This window comes from Manis pentadactyla, chromosome 7 (genome assembly GCF_030020395.1).
Source record: "Manis pentadactyla isolate mManPen7 chromosome 7, mManPen7.hap1, whole genome shotgun sequence".
NCBI lineage: Eukaryota > Metazoa > Chordata > Mammalia > Pholidota > Manidae > Manis > Manis pentadactyla.
The window spans coordinates 120,151,963-120,175,832 of NC_080025.1; the positions used below are offsets into that span (position 1 = coordinate 120,151,963).

Consider the following 23,870-nt stretch of genomic DNA (forward strand, 5'->3'; position numbering starts at 1 on the left):
TAACTCCCCCAACTCCAAAGCCCATCCCTGCTGCTGGGGATGCTTGAAAGCCTCTGGCCAGCACATCTTTTCTCTTTAATGTTTGGCTCGCTCCTTTTATTCTTCTAGATTCAGCTCAAATCTTGCCTCCTTGTGAACTGTTTCTCAAGTACACTCAACTCCCAAGGAATCCCACAGTCATTTCTATTATAGTCGTTATTACGCATTATTTCCTATGTTGTTATTTCCTATGTTGTCGCTCTCCCTACTGGAAGTCACTAAGAGAAAGACTGCTGCCTTTAATTTCTACCTTCTCACACTTAGCACAGTGTGTGGAACCTGATATGTCCTCCCCCACTCCCATGCCAGTATTACATAAATAGTAGACAGTAACCAGAGCAATTAGCTCATTCTCCCTTCCATCTGCTCCTCGCCCTTTGACACCAGGCAAACAGTAATCAGGGAGAAGGCAGTGGTGCGAAAGGGGCACGTGAGCTGGGATATAAAGGCTCATCTACTCTCCTTCTCCCAGAAGGTACATCTCCACAGTCAAGAACTGCAAAATTTTTGAAGGAATATGTTTGACAGTATTGAGGCAATGTTTTGTTGAAAGTTTTCAAAGTCTGCTACAAGAAAGCAACACTTAACCCAAAGTGAGTTGACTATGCAAAGATTAGTCCCTCTAAGTCAGTGGTTGGTAAACTGGGACCCACAAGTCCAATACAGCCCAGCTCCTGTTTGTGTACTGATTGCAGTCTTCAAAGAGTATTTGCATGCTCAAGTGGTTACAAAAAAATCAAAAGAAATTTCTTGACAATTTATTTATGTAATTCATAATTTATGAAATAAAAATTTCAGTGTCTGTAAATAAAGATCTTATTCGTTTATGGACAGAGATATTCTTATTGGACTTTAGTCTCCCTCATTCACTTACGGATCATCTAGTGCTGTTTTTGTACAGTGACAACAATGTTGAGCCATTTGAGCAGAAACCGTATGTCCTGCAAAGCCTAAAATATTACCATCTTGCCCTTTACAAAGAGAGGGCTCTCAGTGAGCATAGTAGGAACAACATGAACAACCTAATGACAGTATAATAGTTCAGAAACAGTTTGAGAATGAGGAAAACATTAAGCCACTGGAGGATCCCTCCTGCCTGTGAGCAGTAGAGGTGGAAACAAAGTAACTGACAATTGTTTCCAGAAGAAGTTGAATGAGGCAAACAGTAACTTTAGGCATCTTGGGGGAAGGGGAAAAATAGATATAGAAATATTTAGAAGCTGAGATATAATGAAAGTTCAATTATGTGTTTATGGCTCTAACTTCCTTAACTGGGAGGTCTTTGGGGCAGAGAACAACCAAGTATTAAACGTATTATCAGTATCAAAGTATCTCACTCACTCTAAGAACGAGATAAATTTTTGAGGAAGGAAGGGAGGAAGGGAGAAAAAAAAGGAAAATACATTTGAGAAGAATATTTGCTTTTGGCTTTCACGATTTGCTTTAACTTATTTTTCTTGCTTATATGTGGAAGTTCACTACTTTGAGTACTTTTATCTAAGTGGATGGTTTTATTTGTATTTATAAGTGAGCAAATGTTTTGAGGAATATTTCAAGGAAGGTTATGTCTCCTGTTTCAAGTTTAAGCCTCTTTTCCTCATAAGGAAAATCAACCACTATTGATCACAGAGTGACCGCCCTCTGAAGTGAAGGCACTGGCTCGTGAAGACTTTACCCTAAAACTGTAAACAGACCCTTTGTTATCATAGACTCTCATTAGTGGTAGAAACATCAAGTCATCATCAAACCAACTTTCAAGAGCATTCTAGCTATCATGTGAATGACATCTGTAATGGAACACTCTGTTCTTTCTTGTTTTTAATGTAAAACACACGTTGTATATTTTCATTTAATTGCCAAAACCCCCATGTACCATCTTACATTCTCCTTGATACCTAAGAATATTTTTTCTTTATTTAAATTTATAACTACCAGCCAGGCTCTGACATGTTTAACTATAGATTTTCATTACTATAATAAAAAGCAGCAACAAAAGCAAAAAGAAAAAAACTCCTGCAATGAAAAGGCTTATGCGCACCTGGGCTAATTGTGGAACTGTATTCCTCTTAAAAAGCAACTTTGTTTTACAGGTATTCACCTGCCCTTAAAATATGCTTTAATTTATTACTAATAGCATTCTCAATGATCTGTTGAAGGATACAACTCTGAGATGATTTATTCTGATTAAGAACCTCTTGCCAGCACTTAGTCACCATGAGGCTGGGAAGCCCCAGGGACCGGCTTTTATTACACATTGTGCCCATTTCATACAACTAGAATATTTTACGATCGTCAGATCTAATTGGACATCTTTATAATGTTGCTTCATGTTTGGCATGTTTTTCCCTCACTCTGTCAAAACAGATATCTTGGTTCTTAAGCTTATTCTCAATTTACAATGGATTGAAACGCACATCTTTGGCAGCAACCGAAAAGCCTGGAGCTGCTGGAGATGAGGGGCCCTTTGCCCTGAGTCCTTAAGGGAGGAAGGCGGAAAGCTTGTGATGTTTCAGAGGGCATGGTGCTACGACACTGGCACCACCACTCAGAGAGGTCCTAGCCGTCTCGCGACTGGGACTCTAATGCTGATAAAATGTAATTTTCTGCTTTTAGGGGAGGGCTGGACTCTATCAACAATATAACAGCTTTGCATCTGGGTCATAACAACTTAGAATAAGAATGGAACTTAGCAGTGAGCTACGGGGAGCTGGGCAGAGCACAGGTTTAGGGGGAAAAGGCCTCTGTTCCAATTTGGTTATTCCTCTTACTAGCTCTCCAGCCCCCGACAGGCTACATTTGCCAGTTGGCTTGGCATCTGATTTTCTGCCGGTTTGGACAATGGGAGCACTGGCAGATTGGAAGGAGGTGGAAGGGAGGAGCCAGGGGTGTTTGACCTTCTTCGCATCTTCTAAGGAAGCAGCTGACCCTCCTTGGTAGTCCAGCTCCTTCCCTAATAGCCTGGTAAAGGTCCAGCTTCCATCAGGGCCTCTGCGCTTGGGCTCAGACAGCTTTCTGCAGCTTTGCTCCTCCAGCCTCACGGAGGCAGCGGCTTCTGGCTCTCTCCAGGCCCGTGATGGGCTTCGCAGCAGCTCTGTTGCCCACAGACACCCTTCATTCCTCTTCATTAAATCCATTCTATTGTAAATATTTGAAGTGGTGTCTGTTTTCCTGCTTAGACTTTGAATATAAAGAATACTATTTTAAAAGTAGTGTTGTGCCTATAATCTAATCTCATTTCCAGAAAAAGTAAGCATAGATAGGAACATTTAAAGAAATGTAAGAAATTGTGCATTTACGATGCTTGGAATGTGGGATATATTCCGGAATTTGTTTTTTAGTTTTAATTTCCAGCTTCAACTTATTTCCACATAATTTGTTTCTTTTCTTTCCTTAAAATGAAACTTCAGAAAAATTAATTTTTTAGAAGGTCCTTTTTAGTTGTTTTACATTTAAGCAGGTATACTTTTTGTTTCATTTTTTTTTTGTTTTGTTATATGGGTTTTTTTAAAAAATTAGATACAATGACAATGTGGCCATAAGATCATTTTTCATATAGAAATCTGACCAGTTAGAACTGTGGAGGTAGAGACATGAATTTATTTAAGGCTCTCTTCATTTACGTTTATTTGGGACAGTCCCTAATTTACCTAGTTAATGGAAAGAATGACCATTTAATCAATGCTTTGATCACCTAAGAAGAGATGAAAGAGTCTAAAATGCAAGATGGATATTGTATCTTCATTTAGTTTTAGGAAATCTCTTTAGCTCCCATTGTACAGAATAGAATTGTTCTCCAAAAGCATCTCTAATGTAAATATAAGCTCTTGGAGTCTCATCAAACACAAAGTTTGTTTAAGGATATAGAAACTTTCTAGGTTAAATTAAAGACTAGAATTTTAGTGGAAATGCCTGACTATCTTTGGGAGGTTAAATTAGCTTCCCTGATCTCCTTTCCTTTTGTATTTTAAACAGCTGTGAATTTAATAATCATACTAAATTATTTATGCTTAAAGAATTTTGGAATTTTTAGCATAAACAAGGTCAGTGACTGGGCACTGTGATGCAAAAATGAGGAAGGAACAGGGTAGGCATATGAACTGACTGCATGACTTGGGAGAAACTGCTCTGTGGCGGTGAGCTTCAACCTGGATACTCACCTCCACCACAAGGCAGAGGAGCCCAGACCCTGCCCGGGTGATCAGATGAATAAGGGGTGTCAGGCCATTTGTGGGATTGCCATTACATCATGCTATAGATGGAATATCCACTCACCCGCCACCAAATTCATATATTAAAGCCTAACACTCAGTGTGATGGTATTTGGAAGTGGGGCCTTTGGGAGGAGATTAGGTCATGAGGATGGGGCCCTCATGAATGCAGTGAGTGTCCCAGAGAGCTCCCTAGCCCTCCACCACCAGGTGAGGACACAGTGTAAAGACAGTCATCTATGAACTGAGAAGTGGGTTCTCACCAGACACTAAATCTGTCGGCACCATGGCCTTGGACTTCCCAGCCTCCAGATCTGCAGGAGGAACACAGCTTGTATCTGCAGCCCTAGTACAGGGTCAAGGCTCGTCTCCAGTGCAGTTAGAATTGCATGCCTTGTTTTCTGTAAAACTTAAGAAGTAGATATATGTAGCAAGTTTAACCATGCCTTCCTGGACAGAATTAGAAACAAGAGATGTGTTAGGTCATCACTGGATAATCCATAAGTAATTTTAAAAGTACAGTCCAAAATAAAATATGTAAATACTTAAAGACATCTTAAAGGTATCATGAGGCCCATTGTAGCTAATAAGTTTTAGACTGTGTAAACTCGGGTAGAAAAAAATGAAACTGACACTAAACCTCCCCACTTCATGCTTTTATGCTGCCTACCGAATTCTCCTCTAAGCCTGGCACTGCAAGCATAACCCTGGGGACCAACTCCTCTCTCCTTCCATGGCAAAGGCACTTAGGAGTCTGAACAGAGTGTCAACAATGAATAATTCTGCTGGTGTCAGCAAGTGAGATAGGCGGCAGGTTATAAGAAAACAAGCTTGTGCACAGAACTGTCGGGATGGCACTGGGAGCTGGCTCCTGGGGCCACAGCCTGCAGTACAGCTTGGAACCGGGCACAGTGGAGAGCTTCCTCCAACGGAGTTACCTTTCAAAGGACAGCAAGAGAGGGAAGCAATGGCAGCAGGTAACTGAAGGAGGCCCCCAGTGTAAGAGCAGCTCTCGCAGTGTAGAAGATGAAACCCCTTAGGGTGCAAAACTAAACCACGCATCCTATGGCAGCTGGTTCTGTCAGCCCAAAGCCAAAGTGACGAGGCTTTCCCGGGACCTCAGTTTGCTAATTGGATTAATTTTCTTTTGAGGGAAGACAAGCATACAACTTCCAGTTACTCCCAGGGCATAACCAGAAAGAACCTTATTACAAGAAATGGGACCAAACAAGCGAATTTTCAGAGATTTGCTAGTGCTCACTATCTAAAATTAGCAGCATCTGTGAGAAGATGAGAGAGGTATGGAAAGATCCAGCCATTTCCCAGGATGACGTGTGAGATTCAGAAAACCAGGAGTCATATTCATTCACATTGTTAGGTATTTGAGGATTGTAAAACCTGTCAAATTTGGAGGGACTTATATTTTGAAATTCCAGCAGAATATATATTGCTTAAGCATGTGACAATATACAACAGGTAGGAACTGGGAAAATGTCAGGGCTCTCAACTTCTCTGTTTAGAATCATGTAGGTTAAAAAGATTTTTCTGGGTTTAAAAAGATTAATTGACAGTGTAGAACTAGGTTATTCTGGGCATATCATCTAAGTATCTGAAGAGGAATTTAGACACACTGAGAAGATGAGATAGTGCTGGGCCTGAAGAAGAACAAGAAATCTATTTAAGAGAAAAAGAGCAATAGATGTGTATTCCCCCTGCACTGCCTCCCATATTTATTGTTTACCATCAGATCTCTCCTTGGAGGATTTATTTAAGCAATAAACATTTATTGAGTTCCAACTATTTGCTCGGCCCTGGACAAGGTCTGTGCTAGACTTGGGTTTTATAGTAATGACATGATCCTTGACCTCCTAGACCTCATAGTTTAGCGGCAGAAAATAGACATGTAAAAAACTAATTGTACTCTATTAGTTGCAAACAGCATTGGAGGCATTGAAGAGGGAGAATATGACTCTTATTGGACAGAGATAAAACAGTCAAGAAGTTCTTCAAATAAGAACTAATGCTGGAGCTTTGTCAATGTAAATTAGGAGTTTACCCAAAAGATTTACGCAGGGCAAAATATTCTAGAAAGAACAGTATATATATATATATATATATATATATATATATATATATATATATATATATATAAAGGGATAGAGGAATGAAAGGATATAGGACATTCCAGTAATAGAAAGTTATTTGTTTCAGTTAGAACATAGGGTATGTGTGGGTAGGCAGTGGAGGATGGGGCAGTCACGTCTTGAAGAGCTGCGTGTGTCACGCTAAGAAGCTGAAGCTTTTTCCTGCAGGTGATGGAGAGACAACGAAGGCTTTGATGCGAGAGAATGAGATGATCCGACTCTAAGATATGTGAGGATGAAAAGGATAGCTCCAGGCAACAAAAACTAGGAGCCCAGAGCAGGAGAAAACATTTCCGGTGGTCCCACAGCTGGGAAAGCCAGCCCCTCGTGTTGTGTTAATGTATCCTTCACAATAATACATTGTACGTGTATTTTTATAACTTTTTTCAAAATGAAGAATAAAATGTTACAAACAGAGGCTCTGAGAGGCATACTTTGAAAATAAAAGATTCTTTAAAAGAGTCTGTAAAGACTTTTACTGATGGTATTCATTTAGGTAAAAAACATGCTATTAGGATATTAGGTCATAATTACATGTTTCATTTATAACCTTTAAAGCCTCCTTTGGTCATGTAATAGCCTAAAAACAAAGAGAAAAAAATAGAAGAAAAGAATTTGGTTTTGAAAAAGGCACAAGCTAGAAGAACACAGTAAGACCTACAGAAAACTGATGTTGAGAACTCAGAGTAGAAATGGGAGTAGATTTCCTAAAAACATCATCCTTTCCTCAAATATCCCCTTTTCTGTAAAGCAAACCCAATCCTTTAATTTCTCCTAACTTTCATACTGAGGGTCTTGGTTAAAGGGCTTCTTCTTTAAAATTGTGTGTTAGTGATATCTCGCATTACAGAAATGTACTTATCTTTCTAAAAGAAATGGAAAATGCTGTTGGAATTGTTTTTGCATCTTTTTGGAAACACCATGAACATAGATAATGAAACTGGTGAAGTTTTGTCTTGTTCCACTATTTCCAGAGGAATGAGATGCCCAAAATATATACTAAATATTGAATGCGTGTAGGCAAAGATAAGGAATCGGTACAAGCAATTTACTGGAAATACTTTTCTCTCAGCTTGTGAAAAACCAAAAAAGATCCTGGTTTGTTTCCAAACTTTCATTTAGGTTTTTATGCCCCCTAGTGGGTACTTAGTATTTCTGCAGTTGTAAAATAATGCTGGTATTTTTATAGCGTTTCCTTTGTACAATGTGTTCAAACTGTTAATACAGATAATATGTGACATTGGTATGCCCTTAAATATTCACACCGTAAGTGTTTAACATTATTTGGGCCATACGACTTTGGGTAATTTAAGAAAAGGCTTTCAAGAAAATGCCTATAAAGACACACTGTCATAGAGTTCCCTGACACACCTGAATTTAATCCATGAATTCCTTAAGGGTGCATTGGCTCCTGGCTAAGAACCTCTAATGAGGTGGGGGGTCCTCTAGCTTCTCTTCTCATTCAGTAGGTGCTAAAATTATTAATGTTTTGAAAAAAGGAGAAAGGGAAAACACAGTTTTAAAAAATACTGGCTCAAAATTTGAATTAAATTTAAAGAAGCAGGAGGAAACACAGAATACAGTTGACCCTTGAAAAATGTTGGGGATTAGGTGCACCCACACCCCTGCACAGTTGAAAATTTGCATGTAACATTTTTTTGCAATACAATATTATCTTGGTTTCATACGTACAATGTAGTGACTCATTAATTACATACATTACTAGATGCTTGCCACATTAGTTGTAGTTACCCCATGATCATACCAAGACATTACAGTATTATTGACTAAATTTTCTGTGTTGTACTTCCATTCCTATCTAACTTATTTTACAATTTGCATTTTGTGCTTCTTTATCCCCTTCACTGATTTCACCTATTTCCAAAGCCCCTTCCCTATGGTAACCAACAGTTTGGTGTCTATATTTGTGGGTCTATTTGTTCTTTGTTTGCTTTTTAGATTCTACATGTAAGTGAAATCATATGCATTTGTCTTTCTCTTCCTGGCTTATTTCACTTAGTATGATACCCTCTAGGTCTACTCAAGTCACCGTAAATGAAAGATTTCATTTTTATGACTGAGTAACATTCTATTGTGTATATGTACCACATCTTCTTTATCCATTTATCTATCAGTGGGCACTTGGGTTGCTTCCACATTTTGGCTATTGTAAAAAATATTCTGCAATGAACATAAGTGTGCTGCATATAACTTTGGCTCCTCCAAAACACCTCTACTAGCCTACTATTGACCAGAAGCCATACTGATAACATATATAGTTGGTTAACACATATTTTTTTATATGTTATATGTAGTATATACACATATTCTTAAACTAAAGTGAAGTAGAGAAAAGAAAGTTTTTTTCAAATTGTCTCAAATCTCAAAAAATATTTCCAATATATTTATTGAAAAAAATTGGCATACAAGTGGACCCATGCAATTGCAACATATGTTGTTCAAAGGTCAACTGCACTTTAAGTAACAATATATCTGAGAGAGTCCAAAAAAAATTCTCAAGCTTTCAACACAGCTAGAATTTATCCTACAGGATAGAGACATGGAGGAAAAAGTCAAGGCACTTTTATAGGCAAACATTGATTTTTAAATGTCAAAGAGAATGCCAGGGTCGCTCTGGAAAAAAAGTTCTGTACCATAAGCAGGTGTTACATAGCACCATTTTTAAAAAAAATCATTTGCTATTTGCAAACATTGCAGCTACTATAAAAATTAGTCATCAAACTATGATCCTTCTAGAGTACCAAGCTGATGGCAGAAAATCCATGAATAACATAGCTACTGGGGCCCTAAGGGGTAGAATTATTATTTGAGGAGTGATCCAGCTTCTAGGTCAGAAGAAATTATTTCTCAGATCTCTCTGACCAGTATTCAGGTCTATGAGAAAAATCAAAACACAAAAACACAAAAAATTAAAATACACACATACATAATCAGCTAGCAGCTTTCACCAGGCTATTATTGTACATATCACTTCCATCTAATTGTTTAAAGGATGCCATCTTAGTCCATTTGGGCTATTATAAAAACATATTTTAAAAAATACTATGGTCTTTGTAGTTTATAAAAAACAGAAATATATTTCTCACAGTTCTGGAAGCGAAGAAGGCCACCATCGTGGCACCAGCAAATTAGGTGTGGCAGCTGGCAGGGGCCCATTTCCTGATTCATAGACTAAACTTCTTCCTGTGGCATCCTCACATGGTGGGAAGGGCTAGGGAGATCCCTGGGGTTGCTTTGGTAAGGACGGTAACCTCTTTCACGAGGGCTCCGCCCCTCATGACCTAATCTCCTCCCGAACGCCCCACCACCTAATATCATCACATAGAGCAAGAGTATTTCACAATACAAATTTGGGGAAGACACATTCAGACATAACAAAGCAGATACCTATTTTTGAAATCCTTATACTCCCAAATACTGATTCATGTCCCATACAAAGTTGTGTTTTTTTAAAACTAATGTAGTAGTTGAAATAGAGTATTTATTGAGCCAGCACCTGGCCTTATACAAAGCACAGGATGCCCCCGGCCTGTGCAGCTGTCCGTGGTCCCTGCACTGTACTCCTTACACCTAACAGTTTAAGGCTTTGTCACTGTGAGAAAGGACAAGGAAGAGTGAGGGGTTCGGCTGCAGTAAGCACTGAGGTTTGTTTTCAATTCAGCAATTCCTTCCTGTTATATGAAGATCTTCTCTATGTTCATGTTTGTTCATAAAATACATGCTGTGGGGTTTTTTTCTCCGTCTTAGTATCCACGGGAAATAGTTTCACAGATGGAAAGTCATGCCTTACCTGGAGAGGTTTGCCTTATATAACATTTCTCCTTTATCAAACAAGTCTACATTTATGCTTTTCAAATAAAAAGAAAAGACAAAATAGAAACTAAGTGAATAGGACTAGGAAGCTCACAGTATTGTGTTCAAACACCGTATAAGAAAATTCAAGGAAATATTTCTTCATTTGAGAACTAAAGACAACAACGCTCTAGCCATGATTTCTGGAGAAATGCCAAGAAGAGGAAAAATTGAGTGGATATTAATAAAATTTCATTTACAATGTATTATGTTTAAAATTTATACATACTTTCTAACCTATTTCTTTACTTGATAACTTGGAAAGATGGATGAATGGATAGATGATTGACAGCTCTACCTGTTTATCTGAATTAACCAGCTCTAACCAGTTTTTTGGCAATTTAAGTATTTTGTATGAAACTTTTAGATGTTATTTGAGATTCAAATTTTCAAGAACCAACATTTGAATCTCTTCTAAGGAATTGGTTTGATGTGATCTTTAACATATGGCAAAGGGTGTAATTTTAACCAAGCATTTTGGGAAGTATGCGCAAATTTAGAATGAACATATTTTTGTGAATGACACCTCCATATTGTACCTTTTTAACTGATGTGAAAGAAAGGGAGCAATAAACATAAGATTTGGCAGGTGTCCAGGGTGAAAAAGGAGCAGAAAGAAACCAGAGTGGCTCTCCATATTGAATGTAGCAAAAAGAGGGAAGTTAGAAGAAGCAGAGCAAAGTAGAAGGATGGGAAACCTTCCTTTTCAATGAACAAAGTTCAAGTCTGCTCATTTTATTTAAAACTTTTTGGGAGTTATTCTTTATATTATGCTAACCTCTCTCCTGTTTTCGTTTGTTCTTTAAAAATTCAGTATTTATCTTACTTGGTCTTAGAGGCCCCTTGTAGTCTCTTAATCAATTTTATTAAAGTGTAGAAAAAAAATGTTTCCATTAAAACCACATCTCCATGTAATTTAGTGGAACTTTTTTTGGAAAATGGATTTTTGAAGTCTGGAGACATGATACTAAACTGCAAAGGAAAACAGAAAGAATAGAATATACAGTATTTTCAGACAGCATAAATTTAAGAATAGTCAGAAAAAATGAGGTTATGTTTTTATATGGAATAAAAATAATGATATATCAACTGATAAACGACTTGCCTAGGATAGAAATAATCATTAAAAGATGGCAGTATTGTAGGCAATACATAAACTTTAAATGGTCATTTAGCCATGATAAGTGTCTCTGCTCATTAGAAAGCTTTCTATTCTAAACTTTCCCTCCACTGAGTTTCAGAGAGAGATGATTCTTGAGGTATAAAATGCTGTTTTGCTTCTTACTATGAGTTTGAATACTAGTTAAAAGATCTTTTGTTAAACAAAGGAAAACAGCTGGTTTTGCCAGAGTGCTATTTCCCATCCCCAGCAGAGTCTGTGTCCAATTAAAAGTTTGCAGATAAAGATTACCCATTTCCATTCTCAAGGTTACTCCGAAGTGAGAAGAGACACAGTGTGGACAATGTAAGAACAGGTACAAATCACACTGTGTGTTTTTCATGCTTCCCTAACATACTCAAACTAGGAAAATATACTTAAAAGATTGCAAATACCAAAGCAGTCCAACCTTATAAAACAGAAGGAACAGGGAGAAAGCAGAAAGGGTCATAGGTACAGTACCAAGGAGTGTGTGGAAGGAGGCAGGAGGTGCTCCTTGGGAACCGGCCAAGGCCTTAGGCAGTCTTCTCGTGGATGCCCGCAGAGGGTAGCCTGCACTTTGTCAGCACCCTGCCCATCTGCTTCCTGCACCCTCCCACTTCTCCCTGTGCCTCAACCTCACAGCAGCAGAGCCTTGAGGTCCATCCTCATTTTCTGTAACATGGGAAAGGATGGTCCTTCCTCCCAAGAGTGAAAAGATGAGAGAAGATGGCTCCATCAGTGAGTACTTCTTTCTCCTTACCTCTTCCCACTGTAACCTTGCTGGACTGGCCAGTCATCTCAAGACTCATCTATGATGCTTCCTTGATTGTGAACGAAATTTGGATTACAAAACAAGTACGATGGAGGTAAATAATGAACGTAATTGTATTTGATGCAGAATAGCATAGCTTTATGACATGAAACCACCCCTATTGTATCTGTTATCTCTTTTCCCTAATGGATTCTTCTGGGCTGTGAATTTGCTGTCTTTCGTCAAGCTGGGTCTTATCCTTACTTTCTACTCTTTGTTACAAAAAGAACAAGACATTTTGTTTCACTCATTTTTTTCCTTCTGAGTAACAAGTTCATTTTCTGCTTTATTTATTTATATTCTGAACTGTTTACATTTAAAAAGGATTTGCAGTGATTATTTCTCTGGTTGAACCCCGGCACCTTATTAATAATTGCTTTCTTGGGGAAACCTGCTTATATGTTGGCCCAGAATCCCTCTGACTGAATCCCTCAGAATCTATTTTCTCCCTTCTTTTAGGTGGGCCTTTCTGAGTGCATGTTTACCCCCATGCTTACCACCATCAACACCTGCTACCCCAACCAACGTGACTTCTGTCTTCCTAAAACCTTACTGTGAGCTGTGGGTTCATACCACACAACTGAGCCATTAATTTTCTCTAGTAATTATAAGTATGTAGGCCTTGCCTCCTTTATGACTTAGTGAGCACAGAATATAAATAGTTGTTAATAAGTATCAATTTTAAAAATATTTTAGAGACAGGAAAAATGATATGATAGATTTCATTTAGCTATTTTATATGTTTCTATTTTAAAAGGTTCATTTTAAATACATGGACTCTAAGCTTGTCTTCTCTGGTCATATCAAAGAGTTGTTTTATTTACTTTCTCTTTGGAAAAACAGTTTCTAGTTCCTATTTGGTAGATACTACAAGCAAATTCCTTTTAAAAAAATGCTTGTATATGTGTGTTTAAGACTTCTCTAGGGTCTACTGCATAATCAGTGCAAAGGGAAATAGTTGTTTATAAAATGTAGCCAGGCATTCAGTGTGAACTGTGGCAAACATGGAAATTGGTTCGTGCACAGGGCATCTTATAAAAAGTTGATCTTCCAATTCTGCTAACATATCCCAATGGTAAGAAATCCTTGAGCCTTTTCTGCTCACCTTGGAAAGTCCTTTAGTTTTGATTGTTTTCTCACTGACATTATCTTCAGTTATGATTTAACTTCCATGATGGACTGCAGAAAGAGACCCTGTTTCATGTGGATGCAGCATTCCAGTTCTCGGGTTATTTATTTATTTTTACTATAAATTAACACTGTTATTCTGATGCCAAAGTGTCGTGGGAATTTTAGTTACAGTGAATTAGCTCAACTACTGATCACCCCCAAACACTAACAAGAATGAAGAAAGGAGGCAGGGGCGGAGCAAAGATGGCGGCATGAGTAGGACAGTGGGAATCTCCTCCCAAAAACATATATATTTTTGAAAATACAAATACAACTAATCCTAAAAGAGAGACCAAAAGACACAGGACAACAGCCAGACTACATCCACACCTGCGAGAACCCAGCGCCTGGTGAAAGGGGTAAGATACAAGCCCCGGCCCAGCAGAACCCGAGTGCCCCTCCCCCCAGCTCCCGGCGGGAGGAGAGGAGTCGGAGCGAGGAGGGGGAGGGAGCCCAGGACTGCTAAACACCCAGCCCTAGCCATCCACACCAGAGCGCAGACACAGTGCATGCATTGGGGTGCTGGATACTAGGGAAACAGGACAGTAAGACCTTTGAGCGGGTCCCTGAGGCTGGCGCCCCTGTGACAAAGAAAAGTGAGTGCTTTTTGAAAGTCTTAAAGGGACAGGGACCCCACCGCTGGACGGAAGCATCCCAGGTCACAGACCAGCAGCAGGAAATTCCGGGGGGGGTGGCACTAACCCCCTGGGCAACAGCTCTGAGACCCCCCACGGAGGTAAACAGCCAAACAGCCCCCTGTCCATAACCCCTCCGGGGACCCGCCATAGCAGAGCGGCAGCCTGAGGCTGGCCACTCCCAGAGCACGGGAGCTTCCTCCATATCGGCAGGGCAAGATACAGAGACCCAGTCTACACGCAATTGCCCAACACAAGACACTAGGGGTTGGAGTTGTCCCAGTAAAGAAAGGCCAGGAGCCAAGTAGAAAAAGGCTTGAATCTCCCAGCTGATAGATGCGTCAATAGCACTCCACTGCACCTATCAACATGAAAAGGCAAAAAAAATTTGATCCAGACAAGACTAACCCAGACAGCTTCAGCATCTGCTACATCTTCCCCTGAGAAGGAACCTGGGGAGATAGATTTAACCAGTCTTCCTGAAAAAGAATTCAAAACAAAAGTCATAACCATGCTGATGGACTTGAAGAGAAATATGCAAGAACTAAGGAGGGAGAATACAGCAATAAAACAAGTTCTGGAAGGACTTCAAAACAGAATGGACGAGATGCAAGAGACCATTAATGGACTAGAAAACGTAGAACAGGAACGCAGGAAGCTGATGCAGAGAGAGATAAAAGGATCTCCAGGAATGAAAGAATTTTAAGAGAACTGTGTGACCATTCAAAATGGAACAATATCTGCATTATAGGGGTACCAGAAGAAGAAGAAGAGAGAAAAAGGAATAGAAAATGTATTTGAAGAAATAATTGCTGAAAACTTCCCCAAACTAGGGGAGGAAATGGCCTCTCAGACCACAGAGGTACACAGAACTCCCATGACAAGGGAACCAAGGAGGGCAACACCAAGACACATAATAATTAAAATGGCAAAGATCAAAGACAAGGACAAAGTATTAAAGGCAGACAGAGAGAAAAAAAAGGTCACCTACAAAGGAAAACCCATCAGGCTATCATCAGACTTCTCAACAGAAACCCTACAGGCCAGAAGAGAATGGCATGATATACTTAATGCAATGAAACAGAAGGGCCTCGAACCAAGACTACTGTATCCAGCACAATTATCATTTGAATATGAAGGAGGGATTAAACAATTCCCAGACAAGCAAAACTTGAGGGAATTTGCCTCCCACAAACCACTTCTACAGGTCATCTTACAGGGACTGCTCTAGATGGGATCACTCCTAAAAAGAGCACAGAACAAAACACCCAACATATGAAGAAGGGAGGAGAAGGAATAAGAAAGGAGAGAAATAAAGAATCATCAGACCATGTTCATAATAGCTTAATAAGCGAGTTAAGTTAGACAGTAAAATAGTAAAGCTAACCTTGAACATTTGGTAACCATAAACTTAACGCCTTCAATGGCAATAAGTACATACCTTTCAATAATCACCCTAAATGTAAATGGACCGAATGCACCAATCAAAATACACAGAGTATTAGAATGGATAAAAAAGCAAGACCCATCCATATGCTGCTTACAAGAGACTCACCTCAAACCCAAAGACATGCACCGACTTAAAAAGTCAAGGGATGGAAAAAGATATTTCATGCAAAAAACAGAGAGAAAAAAGCAGCTGTTGCAATACTAGTATCAGACAAAATAGACTTCAAAATAAAGAAAGTAACAAAAGATAAAGAAGGACATTACATAATGATAAAGGGCTCAGCCCAACAAGAGAATATAACCAGTATAAATATATATGCACCCAATACAGGAGCACCAACACATGTGAAACAAATACTAACAGAATTAAAGGAGGAAATAGAATGCAATGCCTTCATTCTGGGAGACTTCAACACACCACTCACTCCAAAGGACAGATACACCAGACAGAAAATAAGTAAGGACACAGAGGCACTGAACAACACACTAGAACAGATGGACCTAATAGACATCTACAGAACTCTACATCCAAAAGCAACAGGATACACATTCTTCTCAGGTGCACATTGAACAATCTTCAGAATAGACCACATACTAGGCCACAAAAAGAGCCTCAGTAAATTCCAAAAGATTGAAATCCTACCAACCAACTTTTCAGACCACAAAGGCAAAAAACTAGAAATAAATTGTACAAAGAAAGCAAAAAGGCTCACAAACACAAGGAGGCTTAACAACACGCTCCTAAATAATCAATGGATCAATGACCAAATCAAAATGGAGATCCAGCAATATATGGAAACAAATGACAACAACACAAAACCCCAAGTTCTGTGGGATACAGCAAAAGCAGTCTTAAGAGGAAAGTATATAGCAATCCAGGCATATTTAAAGAAGGAAGAACAATCCCAAATGAATGGTCTAATGTCACAATTATCGAAACTGGAAAAAGAAGAACAAATGAGGCCTAAGGTCAGCAGAAGGAGGGGCATAATAAAGATCAGAGAAGAAATAAATAAAATTGAGAAGAATAAAACAATAGCAAAAATCAATGAAACCAAGAGCTGGTTCTTCGAGAAAATAAACAAAATAGATAAGCCTCTAGCCAGACTCATTAAGAAGAAAAGAGAGTCAACACAAATCAACAGTGTCAGAAACGAGAAAGGAAAAATCACGACGGACCCCACAGAAATACAAAGAATTATTAGAGAGTACTATGATAACCTATATACTAACAAGCTAGGAAACCTAGGAGAAATGGACAACTTCCTAGAAAAATACAACCTTCCAAGACTGACCCAGAAAGAAACAGAAAATCTAAACAGACCAATTACCAGCAACGAAATTGAAGTGGTAATCAAAAAACTACCAAAGAACAAAACCCCTGGGCCACATGGACTTACCTCAGAATTTTATCAGACATACAGAGAAGACATAATACCCATTCTCCTTAAAGTTTTCCAAAAAACAGAAGAGGAGGGAATACTCCCAAACTCATTCTATGAAGCCAACATCACCCTAATACCAAAACCAGGCAAAGACCCCACCAAAAAAGAAAACTACAGACCAATATCCCTGATGAACGTAGATGCAAAAATACTCAACAAAATATTAGCAAACCGAATTCAAAAATACATGAAAACGATCATATACCATGACCAAGTGGGATTCATCCCAGGGATGCAAGGATGGTACAACATTCGAAAATCCATCAACATCATCCACCACATCAACAAAAAGAAAGACAAAAACCACAAGATCATCTCCATAGATGCTGAAAAAGCATTCAGTAAAATTCAATATCCATTCATGATAAAAATTCTCAACAAAATGAGTATAGAGGGCAAGTACCTCAACATAATAAAGGCCATATATGATAAACCCACAGCCAACATCATACTGAACAGCGAGAAGCTGAAAGCTTTTCCTCTGAGATCGGGAACAAGACAGGGATGCCCACTCTCCGCACTGTTATTTAACATGGTACTGGAGGTCCTGGCCACGGCAATTAGACAAAACAAAGAAATACAACGAATCCAGATTGGTAAAGAAGAAGTTACACTGTCACTATTTGCAGATGACATGATATTGTACATAAAAAACCCTAAAGACTCCACTCTGAAATTATTAGAGCTAATATTGGAATTCAGCAAAGTTGGAGGATACAAAATTAACACACAGAAATCTGTGGCTTTCCTATACACTAACAATGAACTAGCAGAAAGAGAAATCAGGAGAACAATTCCATTCACAATAGCATCAAAAAGAATAAAATACCTAGGAATAAACCTAACCAAGGAAGTGAAAGACCTATACCCTGAAAACTATAAGACACTCAAGAGAAATTAAAGAGGTCACTAACAAATGGAAACTCATCCCACGCTCCTGGCTAGGAAGAATTAATATCATCAAAATGGCCATCCTTCCCAAAGCAATGTACAGATTCAATGCAATCCCTATCAAACTACCAACAGCATTCTTCAATGAACTGTATCAAATAGTTCAAAAATTCATATGGAAACACCAAAGACCCCAAATAGCTAAAGCAATCCTGAGAAGGAAGAATAAAGTTGGGGGGGGATCTCACTCCCCAACTTCAAGCTCTACTACAAAGCCACAGTAATCAAGACAATTTGGTACTGGCACAAGAACAGAGCCACAGACCAATGGAACAGAATAGCGACTCCAAACATTAACCCAAACATATATGGTCAACTAATATTCGATAAAGGGGCCATGGACATACAATGGGGAAATGACAGTCTCTTCAACAGGTGGTGCTGGCAAAACTGGACAGCTACATCTAAGAGAATGAAACTGGATCACTGCCTAACCCCATACACAAAAGTAAATTCGAAATGGATCAAAGACTTGAATGTAAGTCATGAAACCATAAAACTCTTAGAAAAAAACATAGGCAAAAATCTCTTAGACATAAACATGAGTGACCTCTTCTTGAACATATCTCCCCGGGCAAGGGAAACAAAAGCAAAAAGGAACAAATGGGACTATATCAAGCTGAAAAGCTTCTGTACAGCAAAGGACACTATCAATAGAACAAAAAGGTATCCTACAGTATGAGAGAATATATTCATAAATGACAGATCCGATAAAGGGTTGACATCCAAAATATATAAAGAGCTCACACACCTCAACAAACAAAAAGCAAATAACCCAATTAAAAAATGGGCAGAGGAGATGAATAGACAGTTCTCCAAAGAAGAAATTCAGATGGCCAACAGACACATGAAAAGATGCTCCACATCGCTTGTCATCAGAGAAATGCAAATTAAAACCACAATGAGATATCATCTCACACCAGTAAGGATGGCTACCATCCAAAAGACAAACAACAACAAATGTTGGCGAGGTTGTGGAGAAAGGGGAACCCTCCTACACTGCTGGTGGGAATGTAAATTAGTTCAACCATTGTGGAAAGCAGTATGGAGGTTCCTCAAAATGCTCAAAATAGAAATACCATTTGACCCAGGAATTGTCACTTCTAGGAATTTACCCCAAGAATGCAGCACTCCAGTTTGAAAAAGACAGATGCACCCCTCTGTTTATCACTGCACTATTTGCAATAGCCAAGATATGGAAGCAACCTAAATGTCCATCAGTAGATGAATGGATAAAGAAGATGTGGTACATATACACAATGGAATATTATTCAGCCATAAGAAAAACACAAATCCTACCATTCGCAACAACATGAATGGAGCTAGAGGGTATTATGCTCAGTGAAATAAGCCAAGTGGAGAAAGACAAGTACCAAATGATTTCACTCATATGTGGAGTATAAGAACAAAAGAAAACTGAAGGAACAAAACAGCAGCAGAAGCACAGAACCAAAGAATGGACTAATAGTTACCAAAGGGAAAGGGACTGGGGTGGACGGGTGGGAAGGGAGGGATAAGGGTGGGAAAAAAAGAAAGGGGGCATTATGATTAGCATGTATAGTGGGGGGGAGCACAGGGAGGGCTGTGCAACACAGAGAAGACAAATAGTGATTTTACAGCATCTTACTATGTTGATGGACAGTGAGTGTGAACGAGGATGTGGGGGGGGACTTGGTGAAGGGGAGAGCCTAGTAAACATAATGTCCTTCATGTAATTGTAGATTAATGATACCAAAATAAAATTTAAAAAAATAAGAATGAAGGAAGGGACCTTCACAGCAGAGGCTCAGAGCCTGGAATGGGGTTACCAAATGCAGTGCTAATCAGCATAGCCTGCTGTCACTCTCACCAGCCTCCCCTGGGCCAGTTCCTCTGAAACTTCCATCTCCATATTGACACGCAAACATGTTGCCACACAAAGAATGTTAATTAGAGCAATCACTTCCTAGGCCACCCTTCAAGATATAGTGTATCCCCAAGTACTCCTAAACCCCTTTGAGTCTGGATTCCAATGCCTGAGCTCCTCTCAGAGGGCTGAGCAGCCCTGAGCTCCGAAGGGAATAGGGAGTAAGTAGTAGTTGAAGCTCTGCAGATGCAGCTGGGTGACTTCTGCAATAGTATGATCTGAAGGCCTTCTTGTCTCCCTCCCAGGGAGTTCTTAGAAGAACTCTGTGTCAGTAAGGTAGAGGCAATGCATTCATTCAGCTACTTATGAAGAGTGTGCTTTGTGCTAGTGAGACACAACACAGAGTAGCTTCTGCTTCATCAAGGTTGTATTCTCATGTTGGCAGGGCAAGTGGGGGAGTGAAAAAGTTAATACATTAATAAATTAGAAAATACCACATGTAATCAAATGGGAAAATGTTGTAAAGAATGACGGGGGGAGAGAAGAAGAATGCCATAGATAAAGCAGCCAGAAAAATAACTTCTAGGATGGAGACATACAAGTCTCAACCTGAATAATGATTATCTGGGGGCTGCACATGTGACAGAAAGCCGGGTGGCCAGTGCGACCCGAGAAGATTGAGGGTGGTAGCAGGTGGGGAGAAACACAGGTAAGAGCTAAGTGATACAGGCCCTTGGAGACAAAAGTGAGGACTTTGGATTTATTTTAGTCTCAAATCTATTTGAAGTGAAGGTTTAAGCAAAGTAGCAACACTCTAATCTCCATTTTAAAGCCATAATTCTGGCTGCTATGTTGTAGCACATGGCTTGTAAAGTGGTAAATGTGAAAAAGAGAGTTCAGGTGAGAAGCTGTGTACATGAGATGGGCAAGAGATGATGATGGCTTGAAGTATTGTGGTAAAGTGGAGCTTGAGGAAAGACACCACCCAAACAGGATATAATTTGGTTTGGTCAGAAATAACAAGACTAGCTGAGAAATGAGATGTGGAGATTGAGTATTGCGGTGGCTCTTTCCATTTTGATGTGAGCAACCCCAATGTTTGCCATTCCATGTAATGAGAAGTGACAGACCACAGGAGGAACAGATCTGAGGGTGGCAGAAGAAGCTAGAAAAGAAGAGCTCCTTTTTGGCTAATTTAAGACTTAATCTAAATCTTAAGCTCATAAACGTCCAGGGCTAGGAATCATCAGAACAGACCACTAAAGATACGAGTCTGATATTCAAGATAGACAGGCTTGCCAAAGTAAATTAGGGTATAGCAGCATAGAGTTCTAAGCTATGCTGTTGGATGAACTCACATAGGAAGAGGGTTTATATGGAGAAGATAAGAGTCTGAGACCCCACATTACTCCAAGATTTAGAAATCAGATAAGGGAAATGGAGCCATAAAAGAAGATGAAGAAGCAGCAGCTAGTGATGTAGGAGGACCACTAAGGGAATTTCCTAATGCTGAAGCCAATAGAAGTGTTTCTAGGGGAAAGAGAACTATTCAAATACAAATTCAAATGTGGTGCTAGATTTCCAGAAGACTGTCATGAAGAAATGGCCATTGGATTTCACAAATGAAGGTTAATGGGACCTTGGAAAGTTTACTTTTTAGGTGATTATATCTGATAAAAGAATGCGTTGTACCACTTTTTCTGCTTAAATTTCATAACCGAGGCAGTGTTGAAAACATTAAGTGGAGAAGTGTGCTACCTAGACTATCAAATTCAGCATGGAAACATTGACTAAAAGCAAGCATAAAGAACTTTGCATAGTACATAAAAGATAGATTGAAGAGCTATCATTACATCATCTGGCTTAAAATATTTTCCAATCAAGAGATTTCTAAATGTTAGAATCAATTTCTGCAAGGTTGAAAGGTTATTTTTTATATTCAGTCATAATTTCTGGTTTATTGAGGTCTTATGCCACGTATATTATAGTCATGAAGTAGAGATAGATTGGTCCAAAAAATCATTTGGCTTAAGGCTAAAAGCTCTTTATGTAGCAGGTAGAAAGAACTTTCTGTGACTTAAAACAATGTATTTTTTTTCTTTAACCCAGGTATGGTGACATGGTACCAAAAACCATAGCAGGGAAGATTTTTGGCTCCATCTGTTCTCTGAGTGGGGTCTTGGTCATTGCTCTACCTGTTCCAGTGATTGTATCTAACTTCAGTCGAATCTACCACCAAAACCAACGAGCAGACAAACGGAGAGCACAGAAGGTGCGTATACGGCTCAGTGCAAACGTGATTTGGCACCTCTCTTTGGCGCACCCGACTTTGACAATGAGCTTTAAAAATCCCTTACCGACTGTTCAGTGTTCTGGATTTGGTCAATATTTGCATCAGTCAGCACAAGGTAGCACAAGCTACATGGAATATTTCTCCATCATGCTACAGGTCCATTACTGGTCCAGTGATGGAAACCCCATCTTGACAATGTACTTCTATAATCATTCAGGCAGGGGTAAAAGGACATGAAGACTCACACACTGACTCCTAAAACCTCCTCCTGAAAGTGGGCCAAGCCACTTTCATCTCTATTGCATTAGCCAAAGCAAGTCACATAGTCAAGCGTGACTTCAAAGTGAGCAGGGAAATACAATCCTACTGTGCAACCAGAGGCAGAAGGAAAGAAATATCTCATGAATAGCACTAATGAACATAATGAGGTTAAAGATTGATTCTTGGCAAATTTTATTAAAATCAGGTTTCTAGACCCTATTCATTTAGTCTTTGTTCATGTGGGATTAAGTTGGTTCTAGTTGACAAGGACTATGAAGGGGAACCAAAATGTGTCCCAGATATTTTAAGCAGCTGATTGTTTATAGCTGAGTTGTATTCCTGGCCCAGCAGTTTACTGTTTCTCTGAACTCTGTGATGCCAGTTCATTAATCTAAGAGTTAGCAGGGTGCATACTCAGCTATAAAATTGGGAAAACAATACCTACCTCACAATAAAATTAAGATTGTATGCAATGTGTATAAATCTATATAGGCATATCATATTAGCAATGTTTTACATTTACTGGTGGCTTACTCTGTGCCAGGTATTGGTTTGATGTTCTTTAAAAAAATAGTTCATATTGTCTCCAGAAGTCGCAGAGTTAGTTACCATTATTATTCCTATATTGTAGATTAGAGTCCTAAGGTAACCAGAATTCAGAAGTCCTTAGGTTACATACCTAGTAAATTGGAGAACCATCATTCAATCCAAGCCAATCTGATTCCTAGGTTCATACACTTAAACACTATGGCAGGCTGCCTCTCAGAAGAACAGACAAAATGTTAGCACATTTTCCTTCCCCATTCTTTGTCAAAAGGGCCATCTTTTGAGGCAGGGCCCTTGTTAATTAGGAATAATTTTGGAAATCCCTTTTGTAGTTTGCTCGGGACTGTGGAGCTAGATTTCCAGTATTCTTCATGGACACTGTATTGTTTTCCTATAAAAACAATTCTTTTTTTTTAAGATGCAAAAACAATTCATAACCATGACTAAAGTGGATGCACAATCAGGTAATGTGGTACAACTATGAAAGCATGAGAGACTTTGGTGTAATTCATAACTGGCTTTGTAGGTAATTTTCCAGAACAGGAATTTAAATATGCCTTTGAACATGACAGTCTCTTTAGGAAAGTATAAAATCTCACAGTGTAACCTTAGAAACTTCAAGCTAATCAGAATGGTCACACAGCATACTGTCCAGAGAATTCATTCATTTCTGCTGTTAGAAGTTCTCTTCCTTTAGCAAAGAATTGTTCTTTCAGCCATGTCGTTTCTTGCTGTACAGAATCCTCCATTTTTGGACAAGCACCTACACTTTAATTATTGTTAAGAATCATCCAGTTAACATGAATATATGGAACTGATAATCCAATAAACAGCGAGGGTTAGCAGAAGGCTCTCTGTGGACAGTCGTAGTCTCATGCAGGCACAGCTTTGGCAAGAAGGGAGAGAACAATTCAGCACAACTGGCCCCTTCACCAGAGATGTTGATGGACCAGAACTGTGGCTCCAGGCACACTTTACAATCCTTCTACTAGGCACACAAGCACATTGTTTAAAATAACAGAAATCCTCACAAAGCTGAGTTCCCCAGTACCTATCCA

General features: G+C 39.1%; 1 protein-coding gene across 1 annotated transcript in view; it reads left to right on the forward strand.

Moving 5' to 3' along the window:
• KCND2 (potassium voltage-gated channel subfamily D member 2) overlaps positions 1-23,870 on the forward strand; it is a 508,032-nt gene that overhangs the window by 468,919 nt on the left and 15,243 nt on the right. Inside the window, exon 2 of the mRNA XM_036905673.2 lies at positions 21,822-21,984. Coding sequence (XP_036761568.2) covers positions 21,822-21,984 — 163 coding nt within the window. The remainder of the gene's footprint in view (positions 1-21,821; positions 21,985-23,870) is intronic.